The sequence below is a fragment of the Acanthopagrus latus genome, chromosome 9 (assembly GCF_904848185.1).
Source record: "Acanthopagrus latus isolate v.2019 chromosome 9, fAcaLat1.1, whole genome shotgun sequence".
NCBI classification, from domain to species: domain Eukaryota; kingdom Metazoa; phylum Chordata; class Actinopteri; order Spariformes; family Sparidae; genus Acanthopagrus; species Acanthopagrus latus.
The window spans coordinates 25,069,050-25,087,919 of record NC_051047.1 but is presented as its reverse complement, the minus strand read 5'-3'; the positions used below and the strand labels follow the sequence as shown (position 1 = coordinate 25,087,919).

At 42.7% G+C, this 18,870-nt stretch overlaps 1 protein-coding gene and 2 long non-coding RNA genes across 5 annotated transcripts in view; 2 read left to right on the top strand and 1 right to left on the bottom strand.

Moving 5' to 3' along the window:
- LOC119025539 overlaps window positions 1-9,285 on the top strand; it is a 68,652-nt gene extending 59,367 nt beyond the window's left edge. For both annotated transcript variants that reach the window (XR_005076843.1, XR_005076844.1), the window contains 3 exons: window positions 7,993-8,094; window positions 8,532-8,673; window positions 9,151-9,285. This is a non-coding gene — a long non-coding RNA (uncharacterized LOC119025539). The remainder of the gene's footprint in view (window positions 1-7,992; window positions 8,095-8,531; window positions 8,674-9,150) is intronic.
- The window catches only part of col18a1a (collagen type XVIII alpha 1 chain a), a 77,846-nt gene that overhangs the window by 1,399 nt on the left and 57,577 nt on the right, over window positions 1-18,870 (bottom strand). For both annotated transcript variants that reach the window (XM_037109180.1, XM_037109179.1), the window contains 36 exons: window positions 15,719-15,797; window positions 12,975-13,105; window positions 12,263-12,289; window positions 11,574-11,780; window positions 11,449-11,475; window positions 11,295-11,357; window positions 11,112-11,189; window positions 10,970-11,020; window positions 10,720-10,842; window positions 10,516-10,578; window positions 10,163-10,207; window positions 9,296-9,427; window positions 9,122-9,193; window positions 8,820-8,846; window positions 7,988-8,086; window positions 7,764-7,799; window positions 7,537-7,626; window positions 7,380-7,412; window positions 6,615-6,650; window positions 5,577-5,636; window positions 5,401-5,478; window positions 5,234-5,269; window positions 5,091-5,144; window positions 4,894-4,965; window positions 4,207-4,281; window positions 3,916-3,946; window positions 3,476-3,529; window positions 3,342-3,376; window positions 3,115-3,246; window positions 2,360-2,522; window positions 2,088-2,152; window positions 1,771-1,899; window positions 1,559-1,591; window positions 1,137-1,457; window positions 389-586; window positions 124-239 (listed from right to left, as the gene is read on the bottom strand). In XM_037109180.1, the coding sequence (XP_036965075.1) occupies window positions 124-239; window positions 389-586; window positions 1,137-1,457; window positions 1,559-1,591; window positions 1,771-1,899; window positions 2,088-2,152; window positions 2,360-2,522; window positions 3,115-3,246; window positions 3,342-3,376; window positions 3,476-3,529; window positions 3,916-3,946; window positions 4,207-4,281; window positions 4,894-4,965; window positions 5,091-5,144; window positions 5,234-5,269; window positions 5,401-5,478; window positions 5,577-5,636; window positions 6,615-6,650; window positions 7,380-7,412; window positions 7,537-7,626; window positions 7,764-7,799; window positions 7,988-8,086; window positions 8,820-8,846; window positions 9,122-9,193; window positions 9,296-9,427; window positions 10,163-10,207; window positions 10,516-10,578; window positions 10,720-10,842; window positions 10,970-11,020; window positions 11,112-11,189; window positions 11,295-11,357; window positions 11,449-11,475; window positions 11,574-11,780; window positions 12,263-12,289; window positions 12,975-13,105; window positions 15,719-15,797 (3,071 nt within the window). The remainder of the gene's footprint in view (window positions 1-123; window positions 240-388; window positions 587-1,136; window positions 1,458-1,558; window positions 1,592-1,770; window positions 1,900-2,087; window positions 2,153-2,359; window positions 2,523-3,114; window positions 3,247-3,341; window positions 3,377-3,475; window positions 3,530-3,915; window positions 3,947-4,206; window positions 4,282-4,893; window positions 4,966-5,090; window positions 5,145-5,233; window positions 5,270-5,400; window positions 5,479-5,576; window positions 5,637-6,614; window positions 6,651-7,379; window positions 7,413-7,536; window positions 7,627-7,763; window positions 7,800-7,987; window positions 8,087-8,819; window positions 8,847-9,121; window positions 9,194-9,295; window positions 9,428-10,162; window positions 10,208-10,515; window positions 10,579-10,719; window positions 10,843-10,969; window positions 11,021-11,111; window positions 11,190-11,294; window positions 11,358-11,448; window positions 11,476-11,573; window positions 11,781-12,262; window positions 12,290-12,974; window positions 13,106-15,718; window positions 15,798-18,870) is intronic.
- On the top strand, window positions 9,285-11,522 carry LOC119025540. Its single transcript, XR_005076845.1, has 3 exons — window positions 9,285-9,442; window positions 10,536-10,620; window positions 11,309-11,522. It is a non-coding gene; the product is annotated as an uncharacterized LOC119025540 (long non-coding RNA).

Below are 18,870 nucleotides of genomic sequence, written 5' to 3'. Positions count from 1 at the left end.
CAAGCACAGAGGTCAGAATAATACGTAGAGGCTTACATGAAGAGCTACATGTTAGCCCACAGGCTGCTGCATTTAATGTGATTATTGAACAATCAGAGTGATGCCCAGCTAACAAAGCCTCACCATGCGCTGTCCCTGAGTATGTCTCTACCATCGAAGGAGTAGATCGGTACGTTCTCCCTCATTTTGCTCGCGTCGTCACCAAATATAGACTCCCAACTGTTGAACAACACTTGGTCCTGCAAGGAAGAGAACACGATGCCTTAAATTTGATTTCTTCCTCTGTGCAAAACATTTCCGTCACATCTACGGCTGGACTCAACGGCATTAAACAGAACCATGTCCTTGCTCATGTATCCATCCCACCTCCCCGGCAGCAGTGTCTCACCTTGAGGTTCAGGATGGGTAGGCTGTCCCTGTCCGACCTGCGGACGATGGTGTGGAGGTCTTGAAGCTTGGAGGACAGGAACGCTCTGAAGGTCCCCTTCAGGCCGATAGCGCGAGCCTGCTGGAAGCACAGGAAGTCTGCCCCGCGGATCCCTCGCATGTTACCGCTTTGAGGGGCGTTCAAGGCGATGAGGTGTAGCTGTGGAGAGAGACACAAATCTCTGTTTAAATATCTCTTACAGGCTGTTGTAGGTTTTTCAAATAACTGTTGCCGTCAGTAAAATATTGTTGCCTTTCCTTCTAAATGTAGCGCCCTGGGTAGTTCAGAATTAGTTTTCCTGTCTGGCAGCTTGTACTCTGTTTGAACAAGGCGCTGTATGTAATAAGAGTGCAATATAGGCTGATGTACATATTAGATGTACTCTGATTAGTAACATATAGGGGTGTAACATTTCTCAAACCGAGACCGAAACTGTAATATTGGTGTCCAAGTTGCAGTCCCGTCTTCTACAACAAAGACGTTCCCCCTCCTCATCACCATCAACCCGCTGCGTCACAACCATATCCATCTTTTAGAAGACTCTCTGTTTAGTTAGTTAATAAGTAGATTAAAAAAAAAATAATAATCAATCTTCATTGCAAGATTGTAGCCTCGTTGATTTAAAAAAAAGCCAAAACAAAAATTGAAGGTCAAAGGTCAACACTGGACCAAGGCCCTGGTAACAGATAATAGAATATAAATCACTCACTCCTGATCCTGATGTGTCTGCATGACCGACAGGATGCACTACAGGCGGGCTGGGTCTCCGCTGACGAGTCACAAGGTATCTCTTCTCAGGCTGCTCGGTGTCTAATCCTCCATCTGTCTGACCCGTATGCCTCGGGTCTGGGAATCTGGGGTCGTACTGTGGAGGGTATCTGGGCTCCACAGGTGGCTGAGGTGGCGGCTCGATGGGTCGTATGGAGGAGCCACCCTGAGAGTAATGTCCAGCTCCGTTGCTCTGAGACTGGTCCTGGGACTGAGGGTACAGGATCACAGGAGGGGGCTGGACCTCTGCCACCTCGTTCTCCTTTAAGGAAAAATAACAAGAATAAAACATTAAACAGTCTGTGAATGTCAAAAGGCTAAAAAGGTTTTTTCTAATTTTGATTTTTCCTCCGTTGAACTCACCAGATCTCTGAAGAAGGGACTGTACTCTCCGAGCTGCGAGGAGGAAGGAAGCTTATTAGTAAATACAGACGTCTCAGTTCACAATGATAACAGCAGCAAGTCTAACTGTACTGAAGCTCTATGGTAAAGTCTGTGGTTTAAACATCTGTATTGAGCTCTAAAATGAAATTCAAAGCATTCCATTTTCTTTGGAGCAAAGTAAAGTACTGTACCATGACTTGTCGCAGTCCATCGCGAACTCTCAGATACAGGTCTGCTTTGTCTATGATGTAGATGAGGCTGCCCTCTGCCTGACGTCTGGCCGTCGCAATCATTACATCATATGACCTCAAAACGCTGACCTGTGCAACACAAAATCACAAAGTTTTTATCTTTTGAAGAACATAAATGAAATCACTGATACTTGGCTGCTTGTTGCTCTTAGAATTTTTTTCTTCTTCAGCAGGGAAATGTAAGTAAGTCTCAGTGTCATCTGAACAATAACATAGTCACAGTCACAGGATTACTGAAATGCAGTGATGGCACTCACCCCAGAGTTGAGAGCAGGAATTCCAGGTGGACCAGGAGGACCTGGAGGTCCAGGAACACTGACAGCTTCAAATGAAAACAAACGCTGGTTAATAATTTGGCTTAGGAACGACTCCGGTGGCATACATTGGTTTGACGTCACCTCCACACTACTTAGAGGGGGAACAATCTCAAAGATATTACAAACTAAATTTCATTTATTCTTCAAAATGCCCTCAGGAACGTAGAGTTCAGAGATATCAATAATATTCCATCAAAGAAAAAGCCACTTACGGTGATTGGGTCTGTATGCTCCAGCTCCAGGAAGTGAGGGAGACTGGGGTCCTGGAGGTCCAGGTGGTCCTGGAGGACCTGGACGCCCATCGTAACCAACCCCTGGAGGCCCTGGTGGCCCCTGGGGTCCAGGAGGACCCATTACTGGATCTCCTTTTGGACCCTAAGATCAAAGAGAACAATCTTAAGTTTGCAGGAACATCACGTGTCTAAATGTCATGTATTAACAACTCATGTGCTCAATATAAAGGAAAATCCACACATCTGGGCCGTTAACACCACAGACTGTATAAAACATGGCCGTAGCTTCTGAGCGATCAAACTACAGGTTTTTGAAGAGCCATTGTGAAGCTCAGTCGGTGGCCTCAGCCGTCGACATCTTGGCAGCGCCTGAATCTGCTCAAACTCCAGTTAATCCAAAAATGAGGCCGGCTGAATAAAGCCTGGCTGTGCAGCTGGTTAGACAGCTAGCTGTCACTCACAGCCTGAACATGATTTAAAAGAGTGAGTAATATGAAAATGTATCAACCTTCCAGTTGTCATGAATGGGGAAGTTAGCTATAGAGACCAAAGCTGTTTTTGTACCAGGCTGTAAACATGTTTATTTCTTTTTTTTAAATGGGGCTCGATGGGGATTGACATGTTTTGGAGACAACCTCAGGTGGCCGTTCGACTGACTGCAGTTTTTGACACTTCTGTGTTGACTTCATTTCTCAGCATTGAAATATACGACGAATGTTTCGTTCTGAACTCACCGGCAGGCCAGGTTTGCCAGGAGGCCCTTGTGGACCTTGCACTCCTCCAAAACGTGGGTCATAATATCCACCACCGGGCTCTCCCTTCTCTCCCTTCACCCCTGTCTCTCCACGCTCTCCCTTCAGTTCATTCTGTCAGAAAAAGTTCAACATCATGAAGAAAATTCTTCTTACTGATCCAACACAGTAATGAAACTGACGGTCGGAGTAGTGAGAGGATAGTTTACCTTGAATGCGTAAATGTCGAAATTAGAGGCTGCTCCTGGAAAAAACAAAGAAGTTTTAGTTATTTAGATCTCTAAGTTCAGGAGAAAAACAATCAGTAGCAGTGCAGTAGATATTTATTCAAAGTAGGATTTACCTGGAATTCCTGGAATACCGCGATCACCACGCTCTCCTTTTTCTCCTTTGGTCGCTGCAACAGAATATAAATTTTATCATCGGTGAGTTAAAAACAATATTTTACAGCAGTGTCTGACATTGGCACTGAAAAACTCTTAGCACCCTGTGTCATTGATAGTGATGTCTTCTGTGTTTTATCAAGTCATTCTTCAAATCTAGTAAGACCTGACAGCTTAATCTCTTGACAATAGAGTGTATATCCCCTCAGGCTGAGGCGGCTGGATCAGACTGAAATTAAGATAGAACTGTTGATCTCTGCAGACACTTTAAACCTTTTCTAAATCTCTTTTCCTTGACTGGCACGTTTACTGAACTTCTCCTCTGTAATCCCTCCCTTTCGTACAGTGTTATGTATCGGTGCTAAAACAAGAAGCTGACTGAGTGGGTTGGAGGTCATACCTGGGTAATTCCTTGACGCATCGTCGTAGCGCTGTGAGCAGAGAGAACAAAATGCTCAATTAAGCAATTCCAAGCTCGAGCCACAATAAAGGAGAGGTTTTATCTCGGGTTCTTTTTGCTCAATTATCCAGAAAATAACAGAAGAAAAGCACCAGATCACGACTGTTTGACTGCTTTAATGACATGAGAGGTGTAAACTTTAGTGTTTTCTGTAGATTGTAGCACAAACTCGTATGTATAAATGTCTAAAATCTAGTTTAAGGTAAGAGATTTGGGCTCTGGTATACTCACACTGAAGCGATCAATGGGAATGGCGGGCCCAGGAGGTCCGGGTGGTCCAGGTGGGCCTGGTTGGCCAGGGACGCCCTGATGAAAACCACAATGTTACTTAGACTTGGACGGTGCATTGATGTTCAGGACAAAAATGAATGGTAACAACAACAAAGGTGTGAGGAATAGTGTATCAACATACATGTTAATGTCTAACAATACTGAACCAAACTTCACATCACCTCATTTACTAGCAGATCAACAGCATGTGAAGAAACCAATAGACTGATGTAGCCGACTGCTTTCTATGCTGATTGGACCAATTAAACCAAGTAAATAATGTGTAACAGGTAAGGTAAATAAGATGCATCTCAAGCAATCTCAAGACCAGTTTACTGCTTAAAGGACCTATTTGTATAAAAAGTTTATTTTTGAGGCTCATTCCCAACTTGCAATCCCAAAACATCAGTTTTTGACAAGTTTGAAATGAAACACAAAAATCAACAAATAAATTAGGGTTAATAAAGCTTGTTGTTTTCAATCCAAGACTCTTACTTTTCACCTAGTATGTGTAGTTTAGTTTAGTAGTTTGTCGACGTGTGTCAGTGTTTGTGATGGCAGGTCACATTCACTGACTGACTGTCTTTATTAACATCAGTCACTGTTAATCCTTGTATCCAAAGCAGTGGTATAAATAGTAACACTTACCGGGTAGCCGTAGCCAGAACCAACACCCGGATCTCCTTTCTCACCCTTGTATCCATTTACACCAGGCCGACCCTGAAGGGAGGAAGTCATTGAAACTATAGTGATTTACAATATATGGTTTCTAGTATAAACACAGAAAGATTTTAACTTTTGATTGAAAATATATCAACGTAAGACCACAAGGAGGGAGGACTTACGGGTCTCCCAGGCATTCCAATTTCACCCTTTGGTCCAGGAGGTCCATACGGGCCCTACAACAACAAACAACAAACATGATGTTAAACACAATCTTTGGTATGTGAGTGTAGATATCTCAGATGAGAAATGTTCAAACACTTACAGTGGGTCCAACGGGTCCAGCTGGTCCTCTGTCTCCCTGTAGGCGTGATTAAAGAAGACGAGTGAGTTTAAATACAAATGTACAAAGAATCAGCACAGAGCATCAACAGAGCAGCAGATTAAAACAGGCAACACATTAGGACGTGAACACCGGCAGCTGAGACTCACCTTCACACCTGTTAGCCCCTCCAGAGACAGAAGATTTCCATCAGGTCCGACTATTAAGCCTGGCTCACCCTTCTCACCCTGAACAGCAGCAACGACACAACACAGACTCAATTGCAGCCTTTTGCCTCAATGAAGACTCAATTAATAGTTGAACATACAGATAACAAAGTCTTCACCTTCACTCCGTAGCCCACAGGGCCGGGGTCTCCTCTGTCACCCTTTGGTCCAATAGGACCCTGCAGGATAGAGAGAAGAAATGGAAAATGGATGAAATAAGCCGAGGTCGGAGTAAGTAGTCGTTTGGCAACAGGACAAGCTTTGTTTCCCCGAGATCAATTCAAGTCCATGTGATGAGCCATTCTGTTAGTTTTTGTCCGTGCAGTGCAGCTTCTGAATCGCTGAGTGGACCACTGTGTGGATAATGAGTGTGTAGGAATTAGCAGATGAACCAGTAATTAAATGAAAAGAGCAAAAACCAACAACTCATTGATCCTAGAGACAAGAACTGCTCTGTAGCCAAAGCTTGATATAGATTATTATATACCAACATCACTTTTCTCCTGTTTGAGTTACAGTACACTCTCTAAAAAAATTGTGCCTTGCTGTTTAAGGAAATTATCACAAAAAAATCTTTTGACTCATTACCTATCAAACGTTTAACTTGAATATACTTAAATGGCTTCAAGGGGACAACAGAAGTGTGGTTCAATCAGATTTGACTCAGACTGGATGAGCAACAGAAGTAAACTCCCCAACAACTGTCACTTTTTAATGCCATTATGTTTTTACCACCTACATTAGGTCTGAAAGATTGCTACAGACCTGGGATTTGTATCTTCGACTGCGGCGTTGCCCTCAAAAATTGTCGGCGTGCCATGATGTTGCTTTAAAGAATGCAACTTTATGTTTGTGATCATTTTTAAAGATTTGCGTCAGACAGGATAGTAAAGCTGTCGTGTACAGAGAGACAAACCGACATGTTGTTTGTTTTGATCTTTTCATGGAAAGTGTTGACAATTATTAAAACACAGAATAAATATAGATCATCAACAGGCAGGAAACAGGCCTGTAGTTTTAATTACCACCTGTTGAGAATCTTATAAGAACGGCACAAAGACAAACACCTCAATAATGTATGTACAGATAAATACGCTGCACGGTTACGGTGCTAATAAGGGCAAGCTAAATTATGGATGTAATGCAGAGAGACTTACAGGGAATCCAGCCTGACCGGGTAAACCAGGTCCTCCCTGTGTAAGAAAACATGATGCACGTTTTACAAAGCACTCCGTTTGATTGGTGTTCTGTGTTTCGCTAACAGACAAGCATGCAAACTTTTTTTCTACTGACATATAACACAAAACAGATGCTGGTCCTGGTTGATCTGAGCTGACTCTAAAATGTAGGTTGTGAAATAAGAGCAGCTTTCACCAAGCGTGAGTAAATAGTATACAGCTGCCCTTTAAATAATATATTCAAGTGGAAACAGATGTTTGGTTGTTTAGTGGTTGCATCATATAAAAAAGGTCAGACTGTGATGACAACAATCCCACGTTCTCATAAAGTTCTTCTGAACAGTCCCTCCATTGTTGCCCGGACACAGAATAGTTAAGTTAATTGAATGTTTCAGCGTGTGGTACAACATCTTTGTCACGTCTCAGTCGGCAGCCCGCTCCACGGTTACAATTACAAGAGTACAATTAATTTTATGTGTTGTAAAATGCTCAGTGAAATGTAGAGAGCCCCGCTAACTTTTTAGTAACACCAACTGCATTTAGATTTAAGTTTGAAGGAAACATCTGTGGTGCCAGTGTGAGCGTCTTAAAAAAGAGCATAAGAAGTGAAGGAAGCTGTGTGTGAATACAACAACTGTGTGTGCCTGTGCAGCCCTGCTGTTGTTGTAATAACTCAATTATCATCCACACTCTTAAAACCTTGTATTTGGAGTTGTTTGTAATTGTGGAAACATGAATACAAACCTGAGGCCCGGCACCTCCAGCAGCAATGTCCACCTGTACGACACGGAGAGAAGAATTAAGTGAAGATGTCACAGAATAAATAAAACAACATCGCTGGAGTAATTTCCTCTGAATGTTGCCTCTCTGCATGTCTGCCACTGCGCTTTATGTTACTCACATTGTCAGAAGTCCTGTAGATGATTTGTCCCGGTGGGCCAGGTGGGCCAGGCGGACCTGGATGTCCAGTTCCATCTCGACCTGGATCACCCTAAAAACCACAAACATACGCTGAAGTGAGAGGGACGCTTGTCGCAATAAAATGTTGGATTAGCTTGTAGAGAATTGCTTTGCAGGGAATATAAATGTATAAATGAGCAGACGTTTAGGCTTAAAAATGATATTTACCGTCTCTCCTTTGTCACCTTTGTCACCTTTCGGTCCCTGTAGAATTAAAGAGGAATGAGTCAAAAGAAACTGAAACAAAGGTGATGCTTCATTAAGGTCTGACGAGAGGAACGACCTTCTTATTCATTGAACATTTAGGATGATACCAGCACAACTCCTGTTATACTATACAGTTACATTATGACTTCAACAGACGTAGATCTAGAATGAAGTACTTCTCCTACCTTAGGTCCAGGGAAGCCGTCCAATCCTGGCTGTCCATCCCTTCCTACAGAACCTTCACTGCCCTTCTGACCCGGCAAACCAGGAAGCCCAGGTTTACCCTGCAGAGGTACAATCAACACAAGTTAAACCAGTAAAAAACTGAATTCACAAACAACACAACTCTGCAGCAGCTTCTAGCTTCTCTCTGCTCATATCTGTGTGTGTGTGGTGATGATGGACTGAACATGAGCTTCTGTTGCTGTTTCTGCTGAATGTGCAGACGTGTAACACAATAACTTTGGGATAAACTCTTGCGGTGCTGCTGGGAGTCTTTCTTATATTTTTATGCATTAATGCAGTAAGCGGTATAGATCTATGCCTCACAAGTTTATGTTTCATTTCCATTTACCTATTTCTCATTTTTGTTGTGTTCAGCTCCATTTGTGTGCTTGTATTTTTTCTGTTCATATATTTCTTTAAACGGGGCTTGGAACTGATTTCCTCTCAGGTATCAGTTGAGCTTTGGCTAATTTTTTTTTCTCAATCCTAATGGCTTATAAAAAGAACTTGTCAAATGACAGCAGAGAGGAGTAGCAAGGAGAAGCCTACTGCCAACAACAAACCTGGATGTTTAATAAATAAATCAGAATACATGAGGGAGGCCCAAAGAGTCGCGTCAGCCCCAGAGACCAAGTGTCAGTCCCAGGTATGTGTACCTCAGGCTTGTCTGTCTATTTCCACTGATTTAAAATACCAGTTTGCTTTAAAATTAGGCAAGAACACACATGAGCTGGTGAAGAGGGCAAAGACAATAAGATCATGACGGATTACTGGAAAAAAAATGTTACTTACTGGAAGTCCAGGCAGACCAGGAGATCCCTGAAATCAAAAAAATATATCGTCCTTGGTTATTTGTATGCTCGGGTTTGTCTTCCTGCAACTTCTTACTAAAATATGTCAGAACATTTCTTTGAAATATTCAAAGAAATGTGAAATATAGACCCGTGGAAAAAAAACATGGTACAAACGTGTTTTCATGAGATTGTTTCAACAACATTTAAAGATTTTAGCCAAGGAGGAAAAAGCATAAAGGACATAATGAACATCGTCTTACAGAGAACACAGAAGTATTTACTTCAACACTCAGTACTGACCTGTCTTCCTTCTGGTCCTCTGACTCCAGGAAGTCCGTTGCCGAAGCCTCCACCCGAGCCCTCCATGTCGTCCTTCAAACACCAACAAAGATTTCATGTCAAACAGCCAAATTACTGCCATAAAAATGAGCATTTTATTTTACTTTTACTCTCTAAAACATGTTGATAACTTACAAATCCAACACGATAACTTGGTCCTGGAGGCCCGGGAGGTCCAGGTGGCCCAACTGGTCCCATGGGTCCAGGCAGACCAGCCAGTCCGGCCTCTCCTGGAGTTCCGGGTACACCAGGTTCTCCTTGAGCTCCCTGCAGGATGGAAGGGTGAGTAAAATCAGTGTTGATAATAAAGAATTACAAACGTAAATTAAGTTTAAAAAAAAAAAGATTTCAGTGAGTTAAATCGAGCCACAGTCAGGTAAATTGTTAAATTGATTTTCAGGGACCACTCATGCATCCTGCACAGACTACTGGTGTATCATGTTATCAGCATGCAGGAGAAACACCCATGCTAATTGTTCTTGGGCCAAAATCAGACGTGTTAAACCAAACAATATCCAGCACTCAGCCTTCACAGGGGATTTGTGTCTTCTAACAATATGCAAATATGTGAGTTAAAAGTTTAATCTGACGTGCTGGAGCCCAGTTACCTGCAGATGGGAAGGCTTAGGAAAGGAGGAGGAGGATAAATAGTGAGGCAGCAGATTGGTGAGAAAAGAAAGGTAGGAGCTTGGCTGGAGAAATGAAAGAGGGGGGGATGAGAGAAGCTTCAGAAATAGTTGGATGAAAGTTGATATATCATTCTAATTACAGAATGGGCTCCGTTACACAGCTCTGGTATCCCAGAGAGCACGCCACCAAATTAGATTCAAATTTATGTACCTTCTTCTCAGGATTATGAGTAATAAATTCACTCTAATACTTGTTACAACAATGAGGGACATTTGCATCTGGTTGTGTTTTGGAGCATGGGTCTTACTGAGAAGCTCCTTTAAGGTAAAAGCAACGACAACAACAACAACAATCAGGGTTGTAAATACACACCTTCTGTCCAATTGCTCCTGGAAGACCAAGCTCGCCTGAATCACCCTGTTGTGGAAAAGAGGAGGACAAAACATGTTAAACAGAACCACCAGTGAAAGTTGAACTGAAATTCTTATTCTCTGTACTTTATGTATAAGGAAATACAAAAAACTGTAATACTACTGTGGCTACTGTAAAGCCATTTTTGGACTTCTTTATTAAAAAGTGTCTCAGCTTCAAGCCTCCTGTTGTGTTGCTGGCTGGTAAAAAAAAAACGTACTGAGAATTGAGAATGATTGTGGTTTAAATTGTAGGGATGCTACAAATTAGATTTCATGAGACAGAAGAAACAATACTTTACACCAAGACGTTACCTTTTCTCCCTTGGGACCAGGAGCACCTGGGAGGCCATCAGTACCCGGAAGACCCGCCAAGCCCTGGAGTCCAAGAGATTTGGTTCAGATATACAGAAGTTGTTGGTGAGTCTGTGCTTCATTTTAATTACGATTCAGACAGTTTGAGGTTTTAGAGAATTACTTCTACTAGTGGTGCCATGAGACAGATATATTGATACCTACCGGTTGACCGGGCGCTCCATCCTTTCCTGGTGGTCCGAATGCCCCAGAGCTCAATCCTGTGGTTGCTGTTGAGGGACCAGGAGGACCAGGGGGACCAGGGGGACCTGGGAGGCCTGGCAATCCCTATAAAAACAACAAAAAAGAATCATTTTGCATTTAAGTTCACAGTCCGAGAACAACAAAGATGATGACCTTTACAACACAGTTTGTCAATGTTGAGAGTCAAGTTTAGAATTTCAGTTGTTCTCACCCGAATAGAGTCCAGATCGGGGAACCCTGAGCCCTCCATGTCCACAAAAGTCTGAAACACATTGAAATCAGTTGTATGATTCACAAAGGAAAGTGAAGTTTTTGTAAGATGCAGCGTGTGACTGAGGTCAACATTAACTCACAGATCTGAGTCCTGGTCCTGGGGGTCCTGGAGGTCCTGGAGGTCCCCTTGGGCCAGGTTGACCATCTCCACGGTCTCCCTGTATGCACGACACTCATTTAGACCATTTCTATTTTACATGTTATACTATTATGTTTTGAGAATTGATTTTTTGTTATTCTGTTGATGTAACTGAGCTGGTAACCTTCTCTCCTTTAGGTCCAGTGTCACCAGGGGTGCCAGGGAAGCCTGGAGGTCCCTCAGGACCCTGTGAAGAAACAATAATCAACTTTCACAAACCACCATTCCATGTATTTCATTGGTGTTCTGAATATTGTGCAGGAGAAAAAACTACTCACAGTTTTTCCATCCTCACCAGGATCGCCCTGTGAAAATGAAATAAACACAAGTTGTAAGAAAAAAGTTTTGATGCTCAGTACGACAAACAAACAAACAAACAAACAAAAAAACCTATTCTACTAACTGGCTCTCCATCATTTCCTGGTGGTCCTTTGGGGCCCGGAGAACCTGGTGGTCCAGGTGGTCCCCGGGGTCCGGGGCCTCTGGAGGAAACTGAGCCATCACTGCCGACTGAAAACTCTGTGGCGGGCCCTGGAGGGCCAGCGGGACCGGGGGGCCCAGGAGGTCCAGGCTCTCCCTTCGTTCCTTGGTAGCCAAAGCCTGCACTGCCCTGGAGACAAAGAAGAACTACTGTTAACTGAGGTGAAGATTAAACAAGAGGAATAACACATGTGAGCTTTCATACACACAACACAGCTGAACTCCCCAGTTGTAATGTAACATCCCGTCCGTCCTCATGACGGATCGTGATGATGAGCTGACAGACACTAGTGTCACATCAGTGGTTGTCACAGTTATTAGTCAGTGTTTGCATCTTGAAGTCATGTCATTTACACTTCATAAAGTTTTGTAGCCCTCTTTAGACGAGGTACGGGCCGGGTCCAGACTGATTTACCTCAGGCCAGACTTTGAAAAGTCCCGGCTCAGATCACTGACAGCTGTTACATGAATGTATTAAAACCGGTGATGTTGAAGAGGAGCGAGTGACAAAGACCAACGGTCCTTATTCAACATCTCTATCACTTTACTTCCAGTCGCCTTGAATCAAAGTGCTGAAAGTCACCCACAAAAATGAGACGATCTCTGGCTTACCTTTAATCCCTTCTCCCCCGGTTCCCCCTGAAAATTAAAGGAAGAAACAGAGATGAGTCAGTGTCAACATCTGCACTGTGGCGGCTGCACCGGTGGAAATGTAATTCTGCTGAGTTGCAGAGAAAAACTCTGTTTAACAAAAAAAATGCAAGTTGACAGCCAGTTTAAGAAAACAAACTTCCTCACACCTTGCTCGTGTTACATGTTATGTATAGTTACTTATATTTCCCTTTTTTTGAATTAAATCTTCATGTTGGACATGTGTGTTTTATGTGTGTGTTGTTTTTGTAACGTTAGAGGACGTTCCATTTGTTCTGTGATGACATTTGCGCTTCCTAAGACAAAAGATCCTCACACACATGCGTATAAGTTACATTTAAATGTACCAAATGTAATAAAAATACAAAATGTCCACACAGTAACATAGAAGTGGCCTCAACATAAGGCACATATTTGCATACAGTTAGGACTCGCAGCTCCCTCTAGTGTTTCTGTGGGAGATTTCACCTGACTGCTGTCCTCACTCGTCCTCACAACAACTAACTCTGTGCCCGTATCAACCTTAAAGGACAAATCTGCTTAAAAAAAAGTTTTCCTTCGTCAGCAGTGCTCTCTCAAACTGCAGGACACAGACTCAACTGTGCTGCTCTAATACAACTTTTATTTTCACTGTCAAAGTTTAATATATAAATATACAAAAACAAGTCCAAACCTTCTCTCCACGGGCTCTATCTCGTGAGCTCAAGCCAAATCCAGATTCTCCCTTCGGCCCGATAGGACCCCGTTCTCCTTTCTCTGCTCTGTCCCCTCGGTCACCCTTTTCTCCTTTCGGCCCGCTTGGCCCTGAAAACAATGACACAGGACGGAGTCATTAATACCCTCCTGAAAAGACCTTTCAGAAATGATTAATGCTTGTATCCCACATCCCAAACAATAAACAGGACCCAAAAGAAGGGGAGAAAAGAGGAAAATGAAAACGACTCTTTGCTTGATGGAGTGAGAATCCCAGCGTGCACGGCTGTAATTTAAAGGCCATGTCTGAATACACCGTCCCACACCTGCATGCATGACCATCCTGAGATTTATGTTCTGTTGTGAGCTGAAATGACCTTAAACTCTTCCCGCTGAATGTGGCACCTGCAGTGGAGCTTGTATGAAATGCGGCCCACTTCTTCATGTCGCCCATCTCCCACAAAGCTGACGCGCACCTCAGAATGATGTCCGGCTTTTTCAGTATTTCAGTTCAAGGTTTTAACGATTGGAGAAACGGATCTCATGCATCTAAACTTCACAGCAGACATTACATCACCAGGCTCAGCTCATACGCAACTAGTCCTGCTCGTCCAGTTCTTTTTTCCTTATCCTTTCTTCCATTTTCTCTCTCTTTCAATCAAGATCTGTCTTTGCATGTTTTCCATCCTCTTCCTCTTCTATACAGACATGTCCACCACCCTTCACAAACTCAGAAGCATAAAACACAAACATTCATGCGTTTCTTGCACTTGTGCCCATTTGAAATCCATGTGAGGTCCTGCATTAGGAGCACACATGAGGCAGGCAGAACATCAGACCAGAGAATATAAAAGGAAATTTAAAAAACACAGGCGATTTGGATGCTTGTCTCCGTGTTTTTTATTTAAAACCCCTCGACCCACCTGGTGGCCCGGGAGGTCCGGGCCTGGACGCCGCTGAGACTGAAACGTGCTCGGAGTCGCTCGCTGAACACAACCAAAGCAAAGTGATACGTTAAGTCTCCAGGTTTACACTGTTTCAAGTCAGTTTCATGGATCGCTGTGGAACAAAGTCCCTCTTAACATCAGAGCAGCTGAAGTCGGTGCTTCAGTTTAAAAAGCCGTGCAGACGAGTGTTTGGAAAATATTGTTGTGTGGCATTGTACTTCGTGAAGCACCATGTAACTGTAGTTTTGAAAGGAACCATAGAAAAACAGTTTATTATCATTAGCAGTCCATTCGGTCATGATGCGTCTTTTTCTCATTTGAGTCTGGTCTTGCTATTTTTTTAATTTCTTTATCACTTTCAACTCTTGCAAATCTATGGGTTGAATCTTAAACTCTAAAACTGCAAATACAGCATTAATAATGTATAATTGAAAAAAAAAAAATCCATCCATTTAATAAAGGGGTAGCTCGTCAGATTTTACAATCCTGGGGAGTATTAATTTGTATGTCAAAAAAAGTAGTATAAAGCCTTTTGTGACTCCAGAGGAGGCTGCATGTAATCTGATAAACTGCCTCCAGTGATGTCAATCAGTGGCCAGATTGCATTGTGGGTAATGTAGGCACTCGGTTTTGAAAAGCAGTCCTCTGGTCTAAAAGCAAATGATCAAAATTGAAATGGCAGAACTCTCTCTCTTTTTCCTACATTACCCACAATGCAATTTAGCCACTGAGTGACTTTCCAGGAGATAAGATTACATGCAGCCATAAAATGCTTTATTATAGTTTTTCAGATGTGCAGTTGTAGTCTATTTTATGTGTAATATTGGTGGAGTTAACCTTTTAAAAAAACAGTACAGTAGGTGTGTATTTTTTCCAGTTTAATATCAATTTACATAATGAAAGTCTGAGTTTTTGAAGTTTTTAACATTAACACTTTATTTAAGTCAGGTTCACCTAACATGTAATACTGTTCCTCAAATTATGTTTATACATGTTACGCTGCAGATGAAAGCTTTGTTACAGTAGGTCAAACTGAGACTATTATTTATGATGTGTATCATTCATAGCACAGCCACCAGATGGCGCCAGAGGTATTTTTAAATCTTACACCATGTGGCTTTAAGGATGATTTGATGACACCGGGCGGTTTGTCTCTTCCTTCACTGGAATAACTTTAGAAAATGCAGCAAGTAATCTTGATACATTTAACCCTGGATGGTAAAGGTTTAACATGTCCAAATGAACCTGTAGTGAACGTGACTTATTAACACCTGCGCTGACACTCGAGCGCTTCTCACAGCTTCCAACCTGTAGTTTTCATTAATCCTCACGTCCACTAGATGGAGACAAGTGTCAGAGAATCTGTATGTATGAGGCTTCGTTTAGATCACACGAGCATGTTCGTGGAACATGAACCCTGCGACTCTGTGTGCTGTCAGAAACATTTCCCTCCGTTAGCCCACAGGTGAGCTGAGTCACGTGTCGGCTTCATGGGGAAGTACAGCATCTATTTTCCATCGTTCTGAGTTAAAAATCTCAATTTATGAAGGGAAATGTGCAAAAACCAGCGAGGGGGCAGATCCATCTGTGAAAACACTCTGAAGAGGGCTGATAAAAAAGTATGTTAAACTGTTCTTCTGTCCAGATCATGAATACAGAAACACAGAAAAACATTCCAAGAGCTGATGTCTCTACAAGCAGGTGTCGAACTAAAGGACCGAGAGTGAACGATGAAAAGAAATTCAGCCAAGTGTTGATCGTATCCGGACAAACTCACCTGTCTCTCTTGTAACTGACACTTCCTCCTTCTTGGTCAACGGTGGCTGCTGAATGGGTCGGGAAGGTGGAGGGGTCGTCTGCGGGAAAAACAATCGGGAGAATAGAGAGAAAACATTGTTTTTTTTTTTAAAAAAGAGTAGTCGATGATATTTACAGGAAGCTGCACTCAGCCTGCTGTAGATTTTATGGCAGTTTCCTGTGGTATCCCCCCCTCATTGAAGAGCCTTGAACACAATGCCAGAAGAATGCTGCTGCGTGGGAAAAAGTCAGCGTGTTCACTTGAAATCCCAAACAATCCCAAAAAAAAAAACACCAGTGTGAGCATGAGAAACCAAGGACACAACAAGACCTTTGCTTTTTCTTTTTAGACAAACTTAGTCATCAGTAATTGCAGTTTATGTGCTCATCGCTGTCGAACGTCTCGTGCTTCGACCCAAACTCCTCTTCGTATGAACTTTATGAAGGCTGTCAGGAAAGCAGCTCTGTGTCTCAGCTGCAAAATGTCTTTACTCTGAAGTACAGCGACACCCAGAGACAGCTGAATAAAGTAACCTTAGACGTACATATCTTTATTTGTGTGAACCTGCTGCTTAACTAGTAACACATAAAAGAGTTGAGTTAGAGAAGGATGACGTGTATGACCTTAAGGCTCCACGTCCAGACAGTGTTTTTTTTTTTTTTTTTTCTTTTTGCAGTTGTTCCCGACAGGCAGAGAGTGTGTGCAGCAGCATGCAGCCGCTCCGAGCGCTTCTAGATGAAAATATGAGAACTTTTCAGAGGGACGCTGGTGTCATCACTCATGTTATAGATGGAGGTGGGATCTGTCACGAGTCATCAGTTAGAAATGGACGATGTGTATTTATTCCTGTGAGTACAAATACCTGATACTTGCCTGCTTCTCGCGGCCAACACGAGTAAGACAACTGACGATTTCACATTTTTATGTTTTAAAAAGAAGGTCACACCCCTCGAGGGTGAGACAGGCGAAGATGTGGTGAGGCGAAAACGGATGATTTATTGTGATGTGTTTTGTTGTAACTCGAAAATTGTGTTGTCTTTCTCTAAAACTTCAGAGGAGGAAGCTGCCAGCTGCTAGATCAGAGTGTGTAAATGCTGCGCTTGTGAACTCAACAACATCATGAACAGATCAGCCGGACACTGAATGTTGCTGGTGAATCTGCTTCTGTCCCTGTTTGCGTTGTGAGTGTGTCGTTAGCTGTGTAGGCTCAGCAACCCTCTGGTGACGTAGCATTAAGTATGCTACGTAGCTAATGTCAATCAAAGCACACACACACACAGCGTTGTCATTTCATCTCAGTGCCCTTTCAGCACTTCCAGCTAAAGATATGCTGTGTTTATGACTGCAGTCAGCTTCATACATAGAGAGAGAAATTGTTCTTTTAAAAAAGAACAACTGTGCAGCCGTCATAGTAAAGTGTGTTAGTGGACAAAAGGGGAGACGGGTCATCAGTCTACAAACCTCTCAGTACAAACACAGCAGGACTGACAGAAGCAGCAGGAGTGATTGTTGGCAGGGAGAGGAGGAGGAGGAGGAGGAGGAGGAGGAGGAGGAGGAGGAGGAGGTTGGTTGTTGGAGACACGGGGAAGAATAATGCAAATCCCCCCCTGAGCCCGTAGCTCATTCTTCACCGGTGACACACCTCGATTGTCACCTGTGGAATTCCGACGAGGAGTCGGGATGAAGAATGCCGGAGCTGAAGGGTCGACTGAAGCCAGAGTTGATAATTAACCGGTTTCCTCTCTGGGAAGCTTCTCTCCCTCACCGCGCTGCACGGCGCTGACTATGCTAAGAATTTTGGCCGGGCCGCTGTTGACTCTTCTGAGTTGATCTATGTATTAATGTGATAAAGAATACCCTGCTTGTTTCACTCCTTCACCTATCCATCACAGCCGGGGGTGACGGGTGGGAGGCTCCGATCCTTGAGAACATCGTGTTGATGGATTTGAACCACACGACCCCCCGAATCTAAGAGCAGGTATGCAGCTCCCTCGGCAATGAACATATTCCACCTCTGCAGGAGCGGAGGATGTTTTTTAATTTAATCCTTTTTTTCAATGCAAGGCCCTGTGAAGTATCACAGAGGGAGCGCAGCACATGTTTTCTTTTTATCTGTTTTTCCTAAGAAAGAAAGAAAAACAGGCTGTTTTATAAAAACTCTCCCGTGATTTGATGGTTCATGTACGAAGGTGCAGAAAGACACACTAAAGATTTTTACTTTTTCCCCAGCAGAGTTTCACTGAGACCAAGTCAGTCACAGTCAAATCAAGGCTCCTTTAGCACTCGACTTTTAAAAATTACATTTTGATGCACTGGATACGTGAGTGAGGATTTCCCTTTTATTAAATCAGAACCTAATGGAGCTACAGCAGCACTTCCCTCAGGCCCACATCAGGACTAATAATTAAAAACACTTGTGCAGATCGTTATCCTTTCTGTGCATCTAATCACTTCTTGGTAAATGTAACTGAATATATTTCATGTATTCTCTCTGACTTGTTCTGCTTATCAAGTAGAACTGGGTCGTTTTGTACAGAGCAACATGTTTTAGAGGTAGAAGTACAAACCTGTGAGAGCCCTGAGAGCAGATTTTAAAGCCTCTGTATGTTTGTTTTTTTTTTTAGGGGAGGAAAAACAGGCACAATTAAGAGTTGTTTTCACGTTGGTTGAGCCAAATCTGAGTCAAGTCTCAAGTATTTGCGATAATGAACTGCTTTACGATTGAAGAAATAAGGAGAACTGGTGGCTCAACTCTCAGCTCTCGTCAGTATAACGTATAAAGTTTGCTTTTTCTTAAGGCAGCGGTCATGTGTATTATGTTACGACAACTTTATATTTTGTATAGTGTAACGTAGAGCGCTGAATTTAAACAACTGAACCAATAAAACCAAACTTTTATTTTACAGGCCTGAAGGACACAGATTCCTCGAGGAGAATTACAAAGATCATGATTACTGCTGCGTTCAGCTTTACTAAAAAGGCTCAACTACGATCGATATTATAAGATCTCACTCTGAGGATATTAATGCATAGTGTCCTGGCTGTGTTTTACATCTGAGCAGTATGTTAGAGGTTCTCCAAACTGTCTTGTCAGCAGTAATATCATTAACTATTAAAGCTGCTGGAACATT